Below are 24982 nucleotides of genomic sequence, written 5' to 3'. Positions count from 1 at the left end.
TGCCTGGCATCTGACGATACAATTCCTATCCAGATACATAGGTCACAATACAATACAATTTATTGTATTGTATTGTGGGCGACCGTGGCTCAGGTGGTAGTGGGTTGTCTTCTGATCGAGAGGTTGGGGGTTCGATCCCAGTACCTGACTATGTGTCGAAGTGTCCTTGGGCAAGACACTGAACCCTAAGTTGCTCCCAGTGGTCGACTAGCGCCTTGCATGGCAGTCCTGTCCCATTGGTGTGTGAATGTGAGAGTGATTGGGTGAATGAGCTGATATGTAAAGCGCTTTGGGACTGCTTCAGTGTGGTGATAAAGCGCTATATAAAATCAAGTCCATTTACCATTTACCATTTATCCCGGTATTGAAGTATAAGGCAATTATTGCAATTTTTTTTAATATATGACTAAAGAGACAACTAATTTGTAAATGTCTACACCTTCTTGAGAACATTATGTATGAGTTATATATTATTGGCATATTTTACACTCACAATATTGGCTTTAACATGCCATGTGCCAGGACATAACATACAATCTGCCTGTTGCTTTTAAACCAACTTTGACTTTAGTGCAACATGACTTTAGTGCAACTTAACTGAGGTATATGCCTAGAACAGGGATCTGCAACCTTTACGCTCAAAGGAGCCATTTTGCCTCATCTCACCTGGATTAAAGTCCTCCTGGAGCCGGAAAAAAAAACCTTCTCAATGAAGACAATACAGTGAATGAAATTCTATACAGTTAAAATGACATAGAATACTGTTTGATTTCATGATTTGATTTATATTGATCATGTAAATGGCAACTTAAAAACAGATTAAAATAAAATGAAATAAATTAACATCAAGAAATAACAACTAAACAGTATCTTGCATCTTCAAATTCTTACACATCTCAGTTTACATGAACACAATGTTAATGTATTTAAAGGGCTACGAAAAGTAACTTGAAGTTTGATAACACATGATCATGTGATCAACACATGCTAATTTCTCATTTCTTGCCACACATAAAACATGCATATTTAACCTGCACATTGGTGGTTAAATGAATCCGTCCCCACACTATTAAAATCTCTATTTTCTTCCAGAATAGTGTTTTTGTTGGTTTAGTTTCTTACCAGGGATTTAAAACTTAAGGTTAGCCACAGGTGCAGGAAAGTTGATGGTCTGTAGATGTTGCAGGAAGTGAAGTAGGAAGGTGCTGAGTCATTGCACAATGTGATTTATTTTTAGGTTAACAAATTGTTATATCTTGATTTTATTTGTCATTATTCAATAATAGCCTCTGTAGGAAAATAACAACTCTTTATTTCAATAGGTTTTTTTTAAAGCTATAGGGAGCCATTGCAAAAGAGTCAAAGAGCCACATGAGGCTCCAGAGCCGCAGGTTGCAGACCCCTGGCCTAGAACAACAAATAAATGCAGAAAGTTAGTACTTTCTTTTTAGATTTTATTGAAAAAACACAAGCTGGTCAACATGCCTAGGTTTCAGTGGATTTCTTTGTGCAGTTACAATGTCTCCTGCAGTGGAAAAGACTTTCCTGGTTAAATAAAGGTTAAAAAAAAAGGATGTATTTAGAATCGATTCGAGAATCGCGCAACGTAATATTGCCATATATCACCGAATCGATTATTTTCAACACCCCTAATATCTATTAGTTGTAGTTACATCTGAGCAGTGTTTATTTAACTGAAAAACAAACTACATAACTAATTATGCAAGGTTGATTTAAGCTTATCATTGGGGATAATGATGTCTCAGCCTTATGTAACATTCTAACTAGGGGTGGGAACCACTGGGTACAATACGATACAAAGCTCACGATAACGATTATCTCACGATATGAAGATACTGCGATTATCAATATATTGGTCATAAATCAATCTACAATAATATGACATAATAAGAAAAAAAAAGATTAAGTGAAAAAATACAATTTTTATTTTATATCTCTGAAAGACAATAAATTGAAAAAGTGTCCTATGAACAGTGACACTATTTTAGTGCAACATTTCTGTAAATAAGTGTGAACATACCAATGTAAACAAATAAGTATCTCCAATAGTGCTTTCTGTAAACAAAAAATAGGGTCTTTCTTACCAGTGACACCAGTATGGTACAATATTCCAGTAAACAATATATTGGTTCCTTCTACAAACAGTGACAACATTTCTGTGAAGACATACCTGCACATTTTAGTGAAAAGGTTTTGAAAAAATCAAAAATAAATGAAAAAAAAAAACAAAATAAAAATCGATACTGAGCGCGAGCATATCAATAATCGATGGTGCGAAGAAAAAAAATATCGTCACACTCCTAATTCTCACTTACAGTGTCATTGTCGACTTTTTACACTTTTTCAACCTCAACATAACACCGTATCAGTGTCTAGTTTTACAGAGTAGACTTTTTTCTGCAATGTCTGTTATTGTATAATGGTGTATTTGCCGATTTTTCATTATGTAAAATGCTTTCTTACTTTTGTTAATCTTTGATATTTAAAAGGATGAGCTCTCTTCTTTAAAAATGGATTTATCCACACAGGAAAGCTTTGATTGCAACACAATTCTGAAACAGTCCGACTTTCTTTTGTTGCTTAAGCCTGAAAAATTCCCTGAACGTAAGGCATTGCAGTGTTCATTTAGACTGGAAAAGAGGCTCCAGGCTGTGCTTTCCTATTGGACACATGCTGGTTTATCATGGTGTGATAATCTGTTTTATGCTCTGGGAAACCACTGCCATCACGTGTCATGACTTGTGTCATTGTTCAGTTCTTCAGAAACTGATTTCCTCCATTAATATCTGATCACTATCTATAGTTCGGACCGTTTGCTGTTGAACTGACCCCCACACACACACACACACACAATGCAGCCTGTTTGCTGTTTCCTCTATCTGGCTTCCTCTTTGTGCTTTGTGTGAGTGCACCAAGTTTCTCGTTTGTTTATAGGTGACGACTGACATTTCATTATGTTACAGTGCGCACACACTTCTCTCCTGTGGAGAATCTCAGCCTGAGCTCTTCTCATTAAACAGAATAGCTGGAGCTTCCTGGCTGGGGTTTGCTTCATGTTTGTGTTTGTTCCCATAGTGAGAGGTCAAAGGTTGAGTCAAGCCGAGTCCTGTTTTCACATTCTTCAACAGTAACTGATTAGTTTTGTCACAAAGGTGGGAAAAAAATACCTCACTGCCCTATCACACCAATTATAACTTATTAATGATGTACTTTTTTATTAGAATCAAAAACTATAATCAGTGAAGTCAAATAAACAAGTACAGTGATCACCTGTTGATGAATCCAAGAGCAAACCAGCGTTGCAGACTTGTACTTGGAGAAGAACAACATCTCTGTTGTTCTTGTCTTGGTGTTTCATAGAGTTTGATAGCGGCATTTAAAGTGTTGCTCTCCCAACAGTTGGACGTTAGGCCATGATTGATTTCCATGCAGGTTTGCGTGGGTGAACCCTCCTCGTTTGTATGGTGACAGACTAATGATTTTGTGTTGCTGGGCTGCACGTTTTGCAACGTGAGGCACGTGGACCCAGGCTCGTAAAAACAGTTTGGCTGAGAGCAGACAGTTGTGTTTACAATGCACCAACCGTTAAAGTTTCCATCTACAAAGGTTTGAAACCTGGAGCAATCTGTTATCAGAGTTTACATTTCTCTTTGTAATCTCTGTGGAAACACTGGATACCATCCACACAATACCAAACACGTACGTGCAGAATATCCACCTGTATGTGTATACATTTTGAGGAGTTTTATGTATTTTGTGGTTGAGATCTATTCTGCTGTTGTTTTATAATGTATATCTGGTAAAATCTGTTTTTATCTTCATGCTTTGGTTTATTTTGATATTGTTGAAGCTTTCTCTGCTCAATATAAATATATTTTTTCATACCTTCTTCTGTTTTCAATAGGGATGCACAGATATTAAAATTTGTACTGGCCGAAGCCGAATAAAATATAAACGCTTGGCTAAATACCGAATAATACAGAATATTGAATGCGGTTGTTAAGTTTCTCACTATTTTTTTTTAATAATGCATGAATAGCCTAGAATAAATTTTTAGACATGTTTTTAAAGAAAGTAAATGTTAATTGAATATTCTGATTTTTTTCTTTTATAAAAAAAAAAAATAATAATAATAATTGTATGTAAAATGTTCTATTTTTCTTAAAAAAAAAAAAAAGAAAAAAAAAAAAAGAATATTCTGATTTTTTTTAGATATTCCAGTAGCCTTTGCATTTCAAAAAAAGCACAACAAAGTTTTTAATTTATATTAGCTCTTCAAATAGTCACTGCTTGGAGCCACGGACCCATTGTTTACACACATCAGCTGTTAGCACTCCGTGCTAATGTTACACCAGTCTATGCAGTGAGATCCGGTGTAGTGTAAGGAGGAAACGATGGGGATATTTACGGATTCGTGGCTCACAGAGCTAACAACGGACAGGGTTGTGGAATTGGACGGCTTCCAACTTTTACGCGGTTACTGAGAGTGGAAAGGAGAGAGTCTGGCTGTTTGTGTGGAAAGGAGGAGCTGCTGCTGCTGCTCTGGTTCTGCAGCAACACGCGCACACTTTTCCGACTCAAAGTCACTGCACGTTGTTTGATTGCGTCACATGCTACTATTAGGCCTTGCTTTTAACTCACCAAACCGAAGGCCGAATGTTTCTTTTTTTTTTTTGCAATATTCGGCCTAATATATTCGGTGGCCGAATATTCGGTGCATCCCTAGCTTTCAATAGCTTTTCCTTGTGTCATATTTTTGAATATTTTACTGCTGTTGTAATGACCCAACTGCTTATCTCACTGAAGGGTACCGAGTCATGTTTACTGACGTTACTCAACTAAACCTCTAGTATCATACGTGATAGAGCTTGCAATTAAAGTTCACTAAAGGTGTCCTTTAAACTTATTTTATTAATTTTTCCATTTAGGTTTAAGAGTGTCATACACACAATTACCTGTTCTCTGATCTGATGTGAGGAAAAGCATGACACACAAATGTAGAATAAGTTTTTGTGGAGAACAGCCGTCATCGACATGTTAGATTTATGGCCAAGATGGAGTTGGTAGGTAGATAATGAGAAAGAATTCCAAGAAAGAATCATGTGGAACAATAGAATTGGCTTTGATTGATTGAATTTCAATGATCAGAAGAGTGGGCTGTACAGTTACACAAGGATTGTATAAGTGATTACAATAGAAACCAGTCTGTTGGTCAAAATGTGGTTGGAGATGGTGTCAAAGGGTATGCGATAAGATAAAACTTAAAAGATCTAGAAAGAACTTGCATCTAGAAGGGTATAATTAGTGATTTTGATTAAAAAAAGTTTCTGTACTTTACTCGGGAACCAAAACAAGTCTAGAGTTGTTAATGCGGTTGTCGGATGGATATTATTGAGCTGAGATAATCCTGTTTGTTCAACTTAATCAGAATAGAATGTTAGAAGGGAGACCTGGTTTGAAACCAGATGGATTTTCGAGAGCCAATATTCATTTATTGTAAAAAATTAAATTAAAATGTTCATTTCAGGGCATGCATGCCATTTAAACTGATAATAATAAGGTTGTGGTGTCTTTAAAACTTCAGCATAAATGATTTCTATTGCAATATCAATATTTTCTGTTGCCTTCTCTTTAATAATCACAGCAGTGCTCCACAGAGCAGTCCTTTCCTCTCTTTGTGTGGCGCTGCATCTAGAAGCTTCAGTGGCTACACAGCAAGTGCCTACAGCCTCCAATCATTGGGGGCTGTAGGCAGGACATTGTTCTGCTGCGTTCACACGGAATGCGTCTTCTGCTGCACCGGACGCATCTGCCGCACAAAACACCGCAGGTTCCACAGGATCCAAAAATGTCCCCATTCATATGCGCGTTTGAAGCGAAGCACCGCCCACCAGTGGCAATGACACATTCAACTCGGTGAGTTTCACTGCCTGCTGAAGCGAGGAGCTGCGCTTCTTTTTCTCCTCTCATAAACATAAACCACCAGTGAAAAAGGCCGGTGTGATTAGCGGCTAATGCTATCTTAGCTCAGTGCCAACTTTCAAAGATGAAAACTACAGAGAGATGTCACTTTTTCCTGCTACTACCACCTCCTCACTGATTCTCCTCCATGCGAAATCCTTCCTTCCTACTCCGGTCCCGTTATAAAGGCCGTGTCATACAGCTCCAGGTGGTCACACACAGCTTCTATTCTATGGTTGAATGGGTGAACAGACCGGTGTCTGCGTTGACGGCCTGACGTCATCGTCAACAAAGACTCTGGTTGGCTTTCGTCATGCTAAACATTCGCAAGAGTTCAATATTTTCAACTCTTGCAAATGTGCGAATATGATGAAAAATTGGGAGCGCGCTCGCACGTCCAACACTCTTTACGAAATTTGGTTAAACATTTTTGGAAAATCATTGTGCCGAATTTTGGCCAATATTTTCAGCCGTGCTGATTATTGGTCTATCCTTGATATTGCAGATGCAGATATAGATGAGTGAATGATGTTTGCCAAAGGAGAAAGAGAAGAATCAGAGGGTCAATGACATCGAGTCAAGTTTGGCCTCCCAGTCTCATTCAGGCCTCTCCGTGTATTTCTGTCATGCAGCTGTGACTTATTCAGTCCATTTGCAAACTCCACCAAGAACATAAAACCAAAATTTAAAAAAACATGACATGGTTGAACATTTTAAGATAATTCTCTCTTTGTTTTAGTTTTCTTTGTATATACATTTTGACCGGAAAATAGAAGTTGCCTGTCTGCAACTTTTGCAAATCTCAAACCCTGACAAATTTTTTCATCTAAATTTTTGCAAAAAGTAAATCCTTGCATGTATTTAATAGCCATTGATAATAGCTCAAAGTGAGCTAACGCTTAACGTTTGAAGTCAAATTACAACATGAATTAATCAGGAATAGTTCCAAGTGCTTCTCCTTATTATCACAATAATGAAGTTGAATAGCAGATCAGAGATCAGTGTTTGTCTTGACAATAAATCCAGCCAGGCCAAGACAAGAGTGAGGAAAAATGTCCTGTAGTCTGAGACAAGACCAAGACCACCAAAATGTGGTCTCGCAGGCAGTCTTTGGTGCTACAACACTACTGTGTAGGTGGTTAGAAATATTGCTTTACAGGATTTAACCTGAAGTGGGACAAATTCCAACAATACAAACCATGTGATAAACTCTTGCACTAGAGACACATCAAAAGATTAGCAACTCCCCTTCCTTTTTTATATAATCTTGCATCACTCATAAAACTGTAGTCGTGAGGGCGAGACTCAACTGGGTTTGCAGAAGCTTTCTCTTGATTTGCAACCAGGTTTCAGGTAAAAACATAACATCTAGATTGTTGCTTTTGATGAAGTCACTTATTAAGAGTAATTTGCCTGCCAGAGATCTATCATTTCGAAGAGCTAGATTTCATGTGATAGATTTTGACTGAAATGGAATGGATGATATCAGGTTTGAGGTTGATGTATTTCTTGTAGGATGATCGACTCTTATAGTTTTCTGAATAATACCTCAATGTGCACCCTGGGAGGATGATAATGGGTCAGGTGTGAGGAGAAGAAAGGGGTGCATCCTTAGCAGCAGTAAGTGTTGGGGTGAAGCATCCTTGTCCTCTTTGTTGCAATGTTTCACCAAGTTGAAAGTCCTGTCTTATAGAGGAGCCATTTGTTTACATTTGTCTTCCCCTTGGCTGTTGTTGGGAAGGAGTCACATGACATAGGAAGCAAAACAGGTTAGAGGCGAAGAGATAAACTGCTGATTTGTTAAAAAAAAATAAAAAATAAAAAAAAAGTTAAAATTGTCTATGAAATGTACTGAATGGGCATTGCATGCAGTTTTACTTTGTTATTGTTTTAAACTGTCAAATGTGAAGCACTTTATATATATATATATATATATATATATATAAAATATATGAATAAATTTTACTTACTTTACTTAATTTCCCCCTGGGATAAATAAAATATTTCTGATTTATATACGTCTTAGCTTCTAAAGACCTCAACATTCATTTTCCTACAGGTCTCCTTGTTGGGGCTTTAGACTCAGTGCTGGACTCCAATGCCAGAGTGACACCTTTCCGAATCCTGCTCCAGTTTCCGGGCTCTCAGATCAGCTGGGTGATTGCCAGCGGTGAGCGGAAGTCCCAACAGTGTTTTTTCAAGTTTGCTGTTTTTTATGTGGTCACTGGTTTCACTGATTGTTGATTGTGCTAAACAGGAGCGGCCATCGAGGAAGTGAACAAGCATTGGGATTGGCTGGTCCATAACCTGCTTCAGTCTCTTTCTGTGTTTGAGAGCAAGGAGGATGTCGCCAGCTTTGTCAAAGGAAAAGTCAAGGTGTGAAATAAAGTGCACATATTCTGCAAGAAGCGTTATGTATTGCAGATTGAATATTGATCTCCGGTGCTTCAGTGACGCAGGTTTTTGTAATGTGTACTGAAACTTGGAGTGAATAGGGTTTATTTTGCAGGGACTGATTGCAGAGGAGGTCAGGAGTCGACAGGCGGCTCAGGAGGATGATCCAGAGAAGTTCAGGGAGGCGCTCCTGAAGTTTGAGCTGCACTTTGGACTCCCATCATCTGAGAAACTGGTGACTTACTTCTCATGCTGCTGCTGGAAAGGCCGGGTGCCTCGGCAGGGCTTTCTGTTCCTCAGCATCAACCACATGGCTTTTTACTCCTTCCTGCTGGGAAAGGAAGGTTTGTACACCAAAGGGACTAATGATAGTGTCTCCCAACCCACCACAGTTCAGATCATTTGCTTTAGGTCATGTCGTCAGGGTGTAACTCCCATTCTGTATTTTTGTCTTTTCTCCACAGTGAAGTTTGTCATTCCATGGGTGGAGGTGACTCGGTTGGAGCGGGTCTCTGCTGGTCTCATGACGGAGGCAATCCGGGTCCACACGCGACACCGCCAAAGGGACTTTTCCATGTTCTTGAATCTGGATGAAGCCTTCAGGGTCATAGGGCAGCTAGCGGACATCGCCTTGAGACGGCTGCTGGACAGCGAAGGTCTGGAGCTGGACCATGTGCTGCAGCAGCCAGCGTGCATCACTAAGAGGTCAGTGATAGTAGTAGAACTAGAACCTGTTTGATCACTAAAAGTTAGTCGTGCAGAAAACTTGAACCTTGAATTTTACCATTCTCATTGTGGAGTGTGGAATGAATTATAAGAGTGAAACTGCTTTCCCTGATTTGAAAATTAGTTTCACTTTAGTTCAGAGTTTAATTTCAATTTCAAACCAGTCTTTAGTTTACTGACCTCTGCTAGTCAAGAGATGAAAAGAAGTCACAGAATAGATGTTTTCAACGAGTTGAGTCTTGTTCCCTTTGTGCTGTGTAACTTTGCCACAACATCACATGCCACTTTTACTCACCGTGTCGCTTCCTCAGTTTCTGTCCTAAAACCCAACATTGACTGTTAGTGTCAAACTCAAAACCAAAAGAGGAACTGCAGCTAAAAGTGATGAATAAAAAAAAAAGAAACTTGAATGACAGGAAGTTCTCAGTTTTATTTTTTATAATGCATAATGGCATAACAATAATGGAATTAATTGCTTAGGAAATATTTTACTGTAATTATACAGCTGTGACTAAGCAGTCAATTTAATTTTATTTTTACTCATAGGTAGGGTCATTGGTGTATTGTGTGCAGGTCTTTTCACTGAAACACATTTCAACCCATGGTGATCAATCACATAATCATCCAAGTATTGTGTAGTATAATTTCTAAAAGAAGGTCCATGCAACTTGATCCATTGTTTTGGACTAAGGGTCAACTCTCTAAATTGTAAATGGTGTAAGAATTGGTTAACATTTGGGTAAAACTCATGTGTGAACAATCAATGCCTTTTATATGATAAAACTTTATCACCATTGAGGAAAAATGGGCTATTACTGTATATTTGATCAACAGAGAATTGCCAGTATAATTGTTATATAGCAAAATTATGAAATTCCAAGTAAATGGTAAATGTTAAAATAGACTTAAATTAGAAAGTGTTTTTATGTTGAAGTTGTCATTCACACATCAATGGGACAGAGCTGCCATGAACATTTTTCTTCTAAGAGCAACTCGTTTTGGTGCGGTCTCTTTAAATGCAAATGAGACACTCCATACCCCGCCCCCTCTTCAGGTGACACTCAGTTCAACTCCACCCTGCTCGGCCATTTTTGTAGTTTGATAGAAGAGATACGGCTATGTAGCGGCACATAAACTTTTTATTCAGAGGTTATTTACAAAATGTCAACAACGGAATACTTGTCCATCCAGCCTTACATGTTCGAGCCAGAGTCGGACCCAGCGGCGCGAGATGAAAATGGAGATGATGAACCTGCAGAACCCTAACAAGTGAGCTAACACAAGCACCGAGCTAACGCGAGCGCCAAGCGAACGTCACGAAATGCATTTTAATACAGTCTTTTCAAAGACAAAAACGGCAAAATGAAATGACTAATGAAAACTTTAGACTTAAATTAAACCACGTAGGCCATATCATCAAGGATCTAAAACGAGCACACAGCGCTAACATATGAAGACGGTGCAACTGCTAATGCTAACAAAACAATGACAGGGACGTCTTGTCATTACACTTTTTAGCGTTATTTACAGCTTACCGAAGTGCTGTGTTCGTCGTCTCCAAAGATAGAAGGAATTGAACCCTCAATCAGACAAAGTCTTTCGGCAAATCCTTCTTTATACTGGCGGAGGTTGTTGAAACAGTCATCCTTGAAGTGCTTCGCGCACACAAAAATGACCTTACCCACAGATGTGGGTACATTTCTGTGAAAAATAAAACTCAACCAGGCACTTTGAAAAGGTTCTGATGCTGGGAGACTTTGTAATGAAGCGTGTGGGTTACTACATCCAACAACCGAACATTTTGACTTATTCTCGCGTAACTTCGGCATCCTTGAGCTTGGACTACAAAATAAAAGCGAGAAATAAAAATGGCGGATTGCTCGAAGTGTTGGACCTGGAGTTGATGTACTAATTTGGCAGTTCCGCTGCAAATACTGTGATGTAATAGTTCAAAAAAACGTAATAGAGAATAGAAAAATCGAAACAGATGGAAAAATATGAGCAAAACAGAATATAAAGATATCAACGGAGCACCTGAAGAGACTTATTTGATTTTTTCTGTACTTCTAAACACTCTAAATATCCAACAAAATGCATTTAAGGGCTAAAAAAGTGGATTTAGCATGATCTGACCCCTTTAAGACAAAAATCCAAAAGTATGCATGTTGTACCAAGACAGCATGGAGATGTCATTTATTTTTGGTGTTTTTAGGCTCCATAATTGAAAAAACTGATGTTTAAAAAATGCCAATTGTTGTTCCTATGAGAGTGAAATTCAAAATGCTGTAAAAAGAAGAAAAAAGAAGAACAAGCAGGATGATGATAGGTTCCCAGCAGCCTCTAATGAAGTAAAATGAAAGCAGTTCAAACATACAGTAGCAAAAAAAGATAAATGAAGGGAACATTGTCTCCATCAGCTGTGATTTTGCCTCAGGATTATATGATCAATTTACTGTGCTGCTTTACCAGCCCATGTTTAAAAAGCATGCATTTTAAAAACATTCATGCACAAATGCTTGCAGGTACTGTACATGCACTCACTGACTTATTACACTGCCTCATGTTCTTAAATATTATTTTGATATTGATTTTGATATTGAGTGTGACTGTGCAAGTGTTAATGTGTGTGTGGCAGAGAGATGTACTGCCCTGTTATTTGGCTCTTGTTGTTTTTGGATGTTTTAAAAGCAACCTGCAGATGTAGATTAGCTAATAGGTAGCAGTTACGTTTAAAGCTATTGTGAAGGATGTTACTTTGGCTTCCAATTCTGGGTGGATCTAGACTATTGGCCATCCTAATTGTCAATTGTAACATTTTAAGCGACTTCAAGCGACAACTCTCCCGGTTGTCACTGTCTGTGAGAGGAGGCAGCAGCCCCTCCCTCCCGCTACAGTGAGACGGCTGCAGCGGAGGTCTGCAGCCAGGACCTCTTGAATTTACTGGGGCAAAATTAAAGCATTTAACTTCTTGAATAAGCCTACATTCTGCGTGAACTCATCCTTTAGTAACCCCGTAAGTTAATCATTTAAACTGTAAAAGCAGCACTGTTTTTGTTAAGGCCGGAGAAGAAGTGATCAACCCTCTCTCTCCCCTGTCAGCGGCAGACACACACACACACACACACACACACACCACACACACTGTTTACTGGAGCGATGAAGTGATGAAGTGACCAAAAAGCTCGTCATTGTAAACAAAGCTGTGCACGAGGAAAACTGGGCTCGTGCACACACTCTCACACTTGTTTAATAGGCGTTCCCTCTTCGGAGCAGGTAGAGTGTTGCGCATGTACATTTTTTCAAAAAGTGGAGAGGGTGTTTCTTTTCTAAGCTTTGGAAAACTCCTCCTCTATACCTTTAATCAAAGGTGGGTAGTAACGAGTAACATTTACTCAAATAAATTACTCACAAGTGACTCTTTTGCTTCAAAAATGTCAGGTCACCTTGGAAAGCCTGAGCTTATGTCACTTTTAAGTTTTAACAATCATTTTTGGTTTTTCAGTTCATTTATCCATATACTATTAATACTGATACAAAGTAAATAGGAAAATTAGGTTCCGCATCAAGAGGAGGGGCAGGATTGAAGAGGGGATGGGGTGGTATAGAGGGGTGATGAGGAGAAGGTGATGTACAGGAGGGAGGCAGAGAGAGGAAAGGGTGACGTAAGGAAATAATGTAAAGGAGAGAAGGTGAAATTGCTTTTATTTCATTTGTCACGTTTTCCTTACAAAGCATTTGAATGTTTAAGTTCTAAGAATAGATGTTATGATTTTGATGTTTTTTGAATAAATAAGATGTTACTCAATACTTAAGTACTTTTTTTACTCTTACTCAAGTAAGTTTTTTGGAATCACTACTTCTACTTTTACTTGAGTAAATTTCATTCACATTTAACAGTACTTTTACTCGAGTACCATTTTTAGCTACTCAACCCACCTTTGTGTTTAATAATGTACAAGTTCTAACCCCATCTTTCCATGTGCTGTTTATTTGTCTGTGACTGTCTGACCTGACACCTCCACTTATATTTTCAAGGATTCTGGAGGAACAGGCACTAAGGGAGTTTGTCCTGGCTCTGTTCCTGCTCCCGCGCAGTGAGAAACTCTATGAAGTGGCATCCTGTTCAGTGTGGACACCACATGCTCGCCGCCACACTCCAGGGTTTCTCTACACCACTGACAGCTACCTGTGTTTTTCCAGTCGAGAAGTGGAAAGCTGCATCCTTCTAATTCCACTCTTAGAGGTAACCCACCTGGTGTTAGTTGGCGGAATATAGAGATATGTCCACATCCTACATCTTATATTTAACTACAGGAATAGTGCAAACAGAATGAAATGTTCTACGTTTTTGCTCTCAGATTAGCATTGTAATAAAGTTGTTAAATGATAGTTGACAACATGGACAATGTTAAATGCAGAGGACTGATTTCTACCCATTTAAAACTTGAAGAAACATATTAATCTGGACTAGCTATGTTTTAACTGGTAGTTTAGAGTCACTAGCTAAGCCAACATGTTTTCAGACACCTCTATGTAAACACAGGGTATAGACATGTAGGTTTGAATCAAGAACTCTGTTGTACATTTAACTGTTTGATGGTAAAATAACTTTGTCTTCTGATTTAATACACAATCTGCTGTGTATTTTTTAAGTGTCTTTTCAATGGATCAGTTAACTTTTTCTGTTTAGTCCACAATTTAAAAGTGTGACTCAGTTTTGCTCGTAGTGTTTACACATGCTTCTGTGCACAGATGATACAAACCTTTGTACAAAATGTACAAACTTGAACCAAATTAGTCATCAGCAGTCATCACGCAGCTATTTAATTTTATTTGACTTAAAGCTGATATCCGGAGTTTCTGGAAAATCTGTTTATGTATGATTTTTTTTAAATTGCGAAAAAATACCTAACTAGTCTTTTACTATGGTCTACTGCTGGTGGTCATTCATATACATTAATGTATATAAGTCCTTTCATCGTCCTATAGACCCCTATACAAATGGAAACAATCCATGAAACAATAGGCTTTGACTTTGTATTTTTGAGTCTGTCAATCAAAGTGATTGTGGAACTGTGCACGAAAACAAGGCCGCACGTCACAACAGCAAACAGGTAAATTTGATTTTGGCTCTTACCTGACCCATAGACCTATTTCATTGTGACCCAATGCGACCTTGTAATGTTCCACGATTAACGTGTAGAAAAGTAGAGGCTTCTGGTAGATCGGCAGAGGCAGTGGGAGGAAGTGAGGCTGTTGAGGGCGGAACATCGAGACGTCCTCACAGAAACTCCGGATAGCAGCTTTAACATTTCTAAAACTGAAACATTTCTAATCCACATCTTTTGTGGATTTTTTTGACAGCCTGTGCAGTGGCTTTTTTATATTCTTGCCAAATGCCATTGTTCTGATTACAACAAAACAGAAAAAGGAAATTAAAATGTATTTTTCCCCCTCTTGGATCTTTTCTTACATCTTCCAGACACTCTTTATTCTTAAGATGTAACATGATTTACAGCTGTGATGTATGAAGAAGTGTCTACTAAATTTAAGGAGTTCTTTGAATCACCTGCTGACTGTTTTAGTGCCTTTTCTTTCCCCAGGTTTTGTTCATAGAAAAAGCAGAGAGTACCAGTGTGCTGCCTAACCCGGTCATTGTGAGCATCCGGACCAAAAAGGCCTTCCAGCTGATTGAGCTGCAGGACAGAGATGAGCTGGTGGAGAACCTTAACACCAGACTTCGATCTCTGCAGTGGAAGCAGTCAGTGTTTCATAACAGGAAAAGCAGCAAGAGGAGCATGGTAGGACTGGCTCTCTGATGTTACAGTACCATCAGTTACTGCTATTGGATGTACCACCGTTTATTTATCCTTTACCAAAGATGCAGATCAGCATAGTTGGTGGAACCTATCCTAATTTACCAATCATAGGCCCAACACATATGAGCCTTTTTATGCTACAACTGCTTAAAAAGCTTGATTTTAGCAATGCTGCCTCTCTGCTGAAATTCTATGATTGTGCTGTTCAGGGTTTGCATGTTCTGTTTCAGCAAGGGGAAGTTTCAGTCTAAATACATCTACATTAGTTACTGAAAGCCTTAACTTGATTATGGTGGTGGGCCAAACATGTTTTACCTGGGCCTTCAACTTAACTCAATCTCTTAATAACACCACCATGATGTGACACGCATTGCATTGAGCAAATAAAGGTGAATATTAACACAAGTTTAGACAACTCTAAACCTCAACAAAACAAGCACAACTGTAAATGAAAACCACAGAGGCTGATGATTTAGACACAAAATCTTTCGTCCTTACTTTGCGCAGGAGAGACTTCAAGAAACTCCAGTTCCAACAGTAAATTATTTTCTCTTGCCATCGAGGCATCTAGCCTGTCTCTTTGTCTTCTTTGCATACATGCACAAATGTCTCCCGCTGGGCCTGTCTGTGCATGGAGCCACATGCGTTTGGTGAACGTGAGGTGCTCACAGTGGAAACATAAATGGCCATAAACTGATACCTCTCTCGCTCAATGTCTCACAAAAGACTTTCAGTGCCTCCCTGTTTTTCTTCACCTTTTCATTGTGGAGCTTTGTTTCTCTGCTTCTTCATTAAGCAGGAGATGAACTCAAACTTCCACGAATGTTCCACGAATGTTCTCTGGTTTTGTGTCAGCCTGCTTCCTTGGTTAGACAGCTCAAATTTATAAAACCTCTGTGACTCTAAACACCACGTTGATCACTTGCAAATAATAGGCAATCCCAACAATTGCTGCTCAGAGGCTGTAGGCCAGTGGTAGGTTGTGTTTATAGGCAGTGGTCTAGAGCCTAGGTTCCCAAAGTGGGGTAAGGGTACCCCCGGGGGTAAACTAAATGTCATAGGGGTACATGAATAAAATTAGAATATAAATGGAGCAGCAGTCAGGAGCCGCCATGCATTGCCACAAATGACACATTAGCCATTGTAAGACTGGTGATGACAGAGAACTAATCTCATCAAAAAAGCTCAAATATGACAAGAGCTACATTTCTTTGTGCTTGCCAAATCGGGTACCACCACGTACTTGTGTGAAAGTGGATTTTCAGCTTTGAAAAACATGAAACATAAGACTGCGTGGAGAAAGATTTAAGACTCGGAATCTCTCAAATTCAGTCAAACATTGCAAAATTTTGGGAATCTTCTCAACCTAACGCTAATCATTAAAGTTGGAGTGAGTTGTATTTCACAGTTTCAGGGTGAGGAAAAAGAGAGAATTTTTTTTTGTCATTGAAAATACCAGTAGGCTAATTCACTAAATAAATCAAGTGATAATTCTAAATAAGATTTTTATTAATTTTGATTATTTATTATTCATCAACAGGATAGGTAAAATTCAGAGACAAATTTCACTGTTGGGCTACATTGTATATGTTAAATTACATTATTATGTTGTGTAGGCATTATAAAGTGTGTAGGAGTGGGGGTACATGGCTTTAGGTTAAGTTAAGTTTGGGAACCACTAGTCTAGAGGTGGCTGAGCTCTCAGGATGTCTAGAGAAGTCTGCTTTAAAAAATGTTTTTGAATATGTATGAATTTTGTCTCATTCTTCAGCCATTGTGTACAGGTCTCTGCAGATGTGTCTTTTCCTTTTTTTGTAAAAAAAAAAAAAAAAATAGGCTGTAATTTGTTTTGCTCTGACCTTCCAATCAGAGAACGGGAAAACTGTGACGTAATTCTGCTTCAGCTATTTGACCCAAAGGTGAAATCTGATTGGTTGAAGAAACGGTAACATAGAAACAGAAACATAGAGACTGAAATCTGATTGGACAACAACTCTAATATTTACATTTATGTACTGGAAGCAGTGCAGCCAATGTATGCTCACACAAATAATAAGAATAGAAAGATAAGTCAAAATGTTTGGTTGTTGGATGTAGTAACCCACACGCTTCATTACAACGTCTCCCAGCATCAGAACCTTTTCAAAGTGCCTGGTTGAGTTTTATTTTTCACGGAAATGTACCCACATCTGTGGGTAAGGTAATTTTTGTGTGCGCGAAGCACTTCAAGGATGACTGCTTCAGCAACCTCCGCCAGTATAAAGAAGGATTTGCCGAAAGACTTTGTCTGATTGAGGGTTCAATTCCTTCTATCTTTGGAGACGATGAACAGAGCACTTCGGTAAGCTGTAAATAATGCTAAAAAATGTAATGATAAGACTTCCCTGTCATTGTTTTGTTAGCATTAGCAGTTGCACCGTCTTCATATGTTAGCGCCGTGTGCTCGTTTTAGATCCTTGATGATATGGCCTACGTGGTTTAATTTAACTCAAAAGTTTTCATTAGTCATTTCATTTTGCCGTTTTTGTCTCCAAAGAGACTGTATTAAAATGAATTTCGTGACGTTAGCTTGGCGCTAGCGTTAGCTCGGCGCTTGTGTTAGCTCACTTGTTAACATCCATATGAAGACGTTGTTCTGCAGGTTCATCATCATTTTCATCTCGCTCCGCCGGGTCCGACTCTGGCTCGAACATGTAAGGCTGGATGGACAAGTCTTCTGTTAGTGACATTTTGTAAATAACGTGTGAATAAAAAGTCTCTGCGCCGCTAAATAATCGTATCTCTTCTATCAAACTACAAAAATGGCCGAACAGGGTGGAGTTGAACCGAGTGTCACCTCTGCAACCTGTAGAGGGGGCGGGGTATGAAAGGTCTCATTTGCATTTAAAGAGACCACCAAACACCAAAACGAGTTGCTCTCAGAAGCACATCAGAAAAGGGGTAGAAAAGGGGCCTGTGGAGCTATAATAATGAGGAATTCAGACCCAAGCATTGCAGTTCCGCTTTACATAGACCCCAACTGTAAGGATTTATATGTAAAAAGGAAGGATTTAAAAGCATGATATGTCTCCTTTAAAGCAGTTTTATTTATTATAACCTAGTTTGAAAATGTAGATCAACCACTCACAACCCTAATGTGGATACTGGGATACAGAAGATGAATGGATGATTTAGGGTGACTAGTGTATTAGTTAACTAACACTATGCAGGATGAATATCAAACAAGCAACAGCTGCAGTACTTATCAGCAGATACCACACAAAGCTATTTCTATGTAAGAATGTACTTTACTTTGCTGTCAAAGGGCAGCATTTCACACCGGTTTTTATTGGATAAATAACCTTTGCTCTTTTTTTCTCCCACATGCTTTCCTCAGAGCTCTCCAATGCCTTATTACACCTTCTACTACGACACCGGCTGCTCTGATAAAGAGGAGCTGGAGGAGCAGGTGCTGCGTAACACGGTCAACAGTGAAGCACTCATGACGGCTTTCCACCAAAACCAGTCAGGAGACAAAAACAAGGTGTTGAATCTGAGTCTGAGAGACTCACAAACCTGAGTCAAGCAAAGAAAAACGTTTTATTGTTTCCTCAAAAAGAACGATGGGTGGCTTTCTCAGTGAGCAGCTTGTGTAACAATACAGATGAACTGTCCTTAATATCATTTAATCCAATCATTATTGTCTGAAACAATGTACACACTTTGGTTTGCACCAAATGGCTTGAATCATCAAAATGTTCAAACAAACCTGCTTATTTACCCCAAATAGATAAAACCTTAAAATGAATTTGTTTTATTTATTATTCAGGATTACTTTAATTAGAATTGTTTTGTTCGTCATGTTTCTTTATATTACAAGAATGACTGCGTAAATCACTTACTAAGGACTCTGTTCTCCCATGCCTGTAAGTCAAAAAAGCCACGCAGCGGCGCTGTTTCTGGCTGCTCGCAATTTTCCACCTGTACTTAAGTCAGTCACTGCGCGCCTCCATCCCAGGGCCGCTCTAGGGGGAGCGGCCTTGGGATGTAGGCGTTCCCATTCAAATCTGGCCTTACGCGTGTTCTCTCATCTGCTTAAGTTCTTTTCCTCTTACGCGCTTCTGAACCTGGAATAAGTGCAGCTCCCTGATAAGGTGAAACATTATATTGCACAAGAAGTATGGACTTCGTTACAATTTAAGCCTCACGCACTCATAATATTGCAAAGAGACTCCCGGAAAGAATCTATCCAAACTGACACTGTCACGCTGTCTCGTGTGCGCTCGGCTGCTGCAGCTCGTTACAATGAAACTCTGACAGACGTCAGACTGTTTTAACACTGTGTACAACGTAAAACCACAGTTTGATCTACTACAATACAAGTAAATAACCATTGAAACATTGATGACAGATGCATGCTGATCATTTTTGAATGCAGGAATGAAGAAGTTAATAAAATCAGGTTTTCCACACAAACAAATTTAATCTAGAGTTAATATGAGGGGAAAAAGAGAGATTTTAACTGTGGCTCAGACAGAAAAATGTGTCCGATCCTCACCCTGCAGTAATCTGATCAAATCAACCTGTTACATTGTTTATCAATGAAGGTGTTTCAAATTAAAAGTGCGCTTTATCATTTTCATGGATTTCAATGACATTTACAAGCATTAGGAAAACTCCATCTTCCGTGATTTCCACACAGCCCAAAAATAATGACATCATGGCCCAGTCCACCTCTTTTGCTTCAGACTGCCTTCATTTACAGACTACGCGCTTTTGGTTGATTTACACACGGTTGGTGTGTCAGGAGCCTGGACTGGAGAATACACGCAGGAGAGAGGCGCGGAAAAAGGCGCTTAAGTCCAGACCGGAGAATAGGGTGCTAAATGAACACATGATTAGGATGCCAGTATAAAAGAAGAAACATAAGCCACACAACAGCAGAGCTCACCTAGAAACACAGTATCTTTATCTTACACAAAACAAATTGTTCAGGAAAGGTTTGAGGAATAATTCAACCTGTTGCAGGCGTTATATGGAACCCCACCCAGCACATCCCATCCACATGGTGTGTGCTATGTGCTGGCTTCATTATGATCCATGGAGCTCCACTCTGAGCTTGTGAATCCAGTGAGGGAACTGTTGAGGCCTTTCATCATCGAGCCTGTATGTCTGTGTCAGAGCTTGGAGTGTGAGAAGGAGCAGCTGTGGGAGAATCATTTCTCTGAGTTTGGCCGCGGCGTCCACATGTTTCGCACAGAGAAGATCCGAAGGTTGGTTGCCATGGGGATCCCAGAGTCACTGCGAGGAGAGCTGTGGATGAATCTTTCAGGTAACACAATGCATGTATTTCTACTATATCACGTTTTGTGCAGATTGAACTGCAATTACTGGTAAATGAATGATTTTTTTAATGCATAATTGTGAGCATCATCAGGACCCCTCAGGAAGGGTAAAACATTTTTTATTAAAAGGAGAGTATTAAAATAGAGGGCAATTTTACACCTTGGTGAGGGGGAAGGGAACAGGGAAGAGGGAGTCGGGGTAGGACAATGGAAGGGGTAGGGAAGAGTCAACTCTTTCAAGGTGGGAGTGCAATGTGAAGTAACAGTTGTGTATATTGTGCTTATTGTGTTGTGTTATCAGTTCAGCCAATCATGTAAACTTTCTCTTCTTGCCACAGCGGCTTCCTCTGTGATGGAGTCCCATCAGGGCTACTACACCACCATGGTGCAGAAGTCCATGGGTCATAGCAGCCTTGCGACGGAGGAGATCGAGCGCGATCTTCACCGCTCCTTGCCTGATCATCCTGCTTTCCAAAACCCCACTGGCATCGCTGCGCTTAGACGCGTCCTGACCGCCTACGCCCATCGCAACCCAAAGATTGGATACTGTCAGGTGGGCACAGTGCCGTCACAGGAGGGTTGTTAGAGGACTGCAGTTCTTAACCTTTGTTGTAGCAGCTGATCCTTTTTGTTTTACCATCAGCTCCCCCATATCTATCCTTCTTTATACACTTTACTTTTTATTTACTGTCTTTGTGTATGGGTGTCCCAATCCAACATTGATGTGTGATAACAATCTGACTATTGTTCAGCAACAGATGCATTTTTTTTTTTTTTTTACCACCGATCTTTAGTAATGGCTGATATAGATGTTGATCTGATACTATATCAGTACGGAACATACATACTTTTATTTCTTCTTTTGCAGTTTGAAATGAAAAGACTTGATAAAGTCAAACAATAATCGGTAACAGCAGGTATGAGAAAAACTGACCCATCCACTAGAAGTAATGGAGAGGCAGAAGTGTAAAGAGTACTCATAAATTCTCAAGCTTGGTCGAAGTTATTACAGGTTTACTGCTGCTACAGTTGACAGATTTTCTACGTTCTTTTTTCAGAGCACATAATATCTTAATTTTTGTCAGGACATAAAGACGGTTTCAACCAAAAACTTAAAAAGTGTATATGGAGAAAATTGCCTACCCTAGCTTTAAACAGTGCCATGCCAAATGTGCCATATGGGTAACAACATAATGGGTAGAAACCCCAACCTGAACCCAAGAAAGTGGCTGGGCGTTGATCAGAAATGACAAGACTAACATATGGATTATCTGGTCATTTCATTTTTTGTCGTTTATAATGTCCATTGATCATTTTAAAACAAAAAATAACAATTTCAGGTCCCCCACAGTCATAAAATTCTTGGAAAAGTTATGGAATTTGAAAAACCGATTTTCCAATCTTGGAAAGTCATGGAATATTTGAACTGCTTTGGAAAAGTTTTGGAAATATAGCCTATTGTATTTTAATGTCTAATATCAAACCTTCGCTCTGACTATGGGACGTTAAGAAAATCCCTTTAACCCTAACACTTTGGGTTTTACATTGCATTTAATAGATTTGTCTGCAAATTGAAATTGCAATCATATAATCTTATAAATAAACATGGTAGCACTGAGTTATTATGTAATGTTACATCCAATAGATGATGCATCATTATTTAAAAATATAGCAAAGTGGTTGTTAAAGGCTATTGTGTCATTGTACTAATGGTATATGATAGATAAATAATGGACACAACATGCATTCCCTGTGGCACGTTTTTGCTACTAACCATGGCACACTGTCAGAACTCTTTTTTTGTGCTTTATCGGTCTTGAATAGATCTTAGCAGTGATGGAATTTTGGTAAAATATTTTTGAAAAGTTTTGAAAAAAGTGTGAGAATTCTGTACTTGACTCAGTAATGGTTGGGTGTAGAAATGTCACAATTTACTTTACTTCTTTTAAAATGTTCTTAAGTTCAAGTAAGATTATTGATTTAGAAATATACTCAAACTGGAGCACTAGAGAGCATAGACCACCACCAAGTACAGCACGAGTACCAGGCGGGACATACACACAGTGAACTTCCCTACCACTATTACATTACCCATAAGCCACCACGCTTAAAGGAGCAGGCTCAGGCACAGCTCCTATTTTCCTATTTTTTGGTATTTTCTCATTTTTGGCAATCTAGAACATCACCAAAATGTAATCACTTGTTCCTTGTCCCATTATCAACATTTCCTGAACATTTCATCTAAATCCGTTCATAACCTTTCAAGTTATCTTGCGAACAGATAAACGCAGGGTAAAACATAACCTTCCACTCTGCATTTGGCAGAGGTAAAAAGTACCGATAAAAGCAACTCAATTACAGTATGTGAGTACTTGTAATGTGTTACTTTCACCTCTTTGGAGCGGAGTCTGGAATGGACTTCTTGTAAAGGAGTGCTTATATCTAAGATTATAGTAGCACGCCGATTGAATCCAATACTGCTTTTTTACTCACTGATATCACATCGATAGCCATTTTCAATATCTGACATCCCCACACACTCCTGTGTGTGACATATTTTGGAGAAATATAGATAAACATTTCCTTATACCCAACGCAGAACGCTTACGTCCCCCTGGTTGGGAATCCCTCTACTAAGAGATTGTTATGACATAAGAGATGTAATAACAATGGTTTGATGATTGTCCTGAGATAAACCTCAGAGGTGTTTTTGCCTCGTCCATTGTTTTCTGTTTTTAGTCCATGAACATCCTGGCCTCGGTGCTGCTGCTCTACGCTAAAGAAGAAGAAGCTTTTTGGTTGCTGGTGGCTGTTTGTGAGAGAATGCTGCCCGACTACTTTAACCGACGAGTGATTGGTGAGGAACAACAACTCAGCATAAAAGGAACAGGGAATTCTAATCACGTTAGGTGATCTGTTCTGACATGCAGGTTCTTTTTCCTGTGTTTGTGCAGCTGGTTAAAGAAAATTTAAAGCTATTTACTGATTCTTCGTGTTTTTAAAAAGAATTGATACCCAAAGAGAATTTGATTTTTCTCATAATGAATATTATTCCAATGCTGTTTACTTTTTTTATTTTATTTGTCTGAGTACAAACTAAATACAATTTTGCAATGCCTTTTCTGCCATTTTGGGGAGATGAAAAACTGTCAACTAAAGTACACGGCTGAATTGTGTGCAGAAAATGAAGTTGCACAGGAGTAATGACTCTAATTTCCTACTTCTTTGTAGCCTTGTAGTCAGCCACACTGTTAGGTGAGAGTAGAAAGGTAGACTAAAGGCTTTCATCAGCTGTCCCAGTCTGCCCTCAGTCCTATGATAACTCTGTACTAGTAAACCTTGAGTTCTGTCATCCTGAGACTCTATTTCTCTCCTTGTGCAGGAGCACAGGTGGACCAGTCTGTGTTTGAGGAGCTGATCAGGGAACGTTTGCCAGAGCTGGCTGAAAACGTCCATGATCTTTCTACCCTCTCCTCAGTCTCTCTCTCCTGGTTCCTCACCCTCTTCCTTAGCGTCCTGCCCTTCGACAGTGCCGTCTGTGTGGTCGACTGCTTCTTCTTCCATGGAATCAAAGCCATTTTCCAACTGGGCCTAGCAGTGCTGGAGGCCAACGCTGCACAGCTCTCTGCCAGCACCGACGATGGGCAGGCCCTCATGATCCTCACAAGGTAGACATGGGAACACTGTTAACCAATCACAAAGGATAAATCTGTGTTTAAATTTGAGGTTTTATACAGATAAAATGTCCAATTAAACACAAGCATTTTGATTTGTTTTTTATATATAAAAATTTGTTGGTAATTTAATTTTTTTTGCCTTTTTTTTTAGTTGTATATTAAAAAATAATTAATTCATTAACATTATTGTTAGGCAGCACCAGGGTTGGGTTCAATTACATTTTTCAGTTACAATTACATTTTCAGTTACAATTCAATTACGATTACAGTGACCAGTGTTTTTTTTTTTTTTTTCAGTTCAATTTAAATTATATTTTTTATCCGCAGAAAGTCATTTACAATTATGTTCTCAATTGCTGAATTTCAATTACAATTAATCACAACTGAGCCTGAAATAAATGACATAATAAAAGTTAACTTTCTGTTAGCATCTCTTATGAGTCCTAAATCAGCTGTAAAATACACTAAAAACAATTATCTATCATCTAATTTATTTCCTATCTGTTGGTTACCTTGTTAGGCTTCCTAATCAATGAAAATACAGGTTTTAATATTTTTGGTGTGGGCGTCTGATTTTTTTTTCTGTCGGTGAACCCCTTGATTTTAATTTTTTTTTAAATGTTTAAATGTGGCAAAGCTTAATTATTGTATATATTTTAGTCGTTAATAACTACATGTGTAGAACTGTATATAGAACTGTAACATGGTTCCCCAGTTTTTATAGAATTTTCATGGCAATTACAATTATCACTTATCTAAACTCAATTACAATTTAATTACGATTACGACATCAACAGATTTTTAAAATTACAATTATAATTATGCCATAATTGCGATTAATTATCAATCACGCGATTACAATTATAATTGACCCCAACCCTGGATTTCTATTCATGAGCAGTTTATATTCTAGGTGTGACAGGGAAACTAGTCGTTGTGTCAATTGGTGACACATCATGGCAGAAGCCAAGCTTTAAAATATATATACACACACACACACACACACACACACACACACACACACACACACACACACACACACACACACAGCAGATACTAG

The 24982-nt window shown here is 38.8% G+C and overlaps 1 protein-coding gene across 1 annotated transcript in view; it reads left to right on the top strand.

Annotated features, from left to right (window-relative positions):
- Positions 1 to 24982, top strand: part of tbc1d8 (TBC1 domain family member 8) — a 43372-nt gene that overhangs the window by 3197 nt on the left and 15193 nt on the right. The window contains exons 2-12 of the mRNA XM_028435498.1: positions 8042 to 8152; positions 8240 to 8358; positions 8492 to 8720; positions 8841 to 9081; positions 13138 to 13345; positions 14706 to 14903; positions 18298 to 18444; positions 20082 to 20232; positions 20584 to 20798; positions 22985 to 23102; positions 23628 to 23913. Coding sequence (XP_028291299.1) covers positions 8042 to 8152; positions 8240 to 8358; positions 8492 to 8720; positions 8841 to 9081; positions 13138 to 13345; positions 14706 to 14903; positions 18298 to 18444; positions 20082 to 20232; positions 20584 to 20798; positions 22985 to 23102; positions 23628 to 23913 — 2023 coding nt within the window. The remainder of the gene's footprint in view (positions 1 to 8041; positions 8153 to 8239; positions 8359 to 8491; positions 8721 to 8840; positions 9082 to 13137; positions 13346 to 14705; positions 14904 to 18297; positions 18445 to 20081; positions 20233 to 20583; positions 20799 to 22984; positions 23103 to 23627; positions 23914 to 24982) is intronic.

The sequence above is a fragment of the Gouania willdenowi genome, chromosome 21 (genome assembly GCF_900634775.1).
Source record: "Gouania willdenowi chromosome 21, fGouWil2.1, whole genome shotgun sequence".
In the NCBI taxonomy this organism is placed as follows: Eukaryota; Metazoa; Chordata; class Actinopteri; order Blenniiformes; family Gobiesocidae; genus Gouania; species Gouania willdenowi.
Note: the sequence above shows the minus strand (reverse complement) of the source record. Positions and strands in the feature narration are given on the sequence as shown.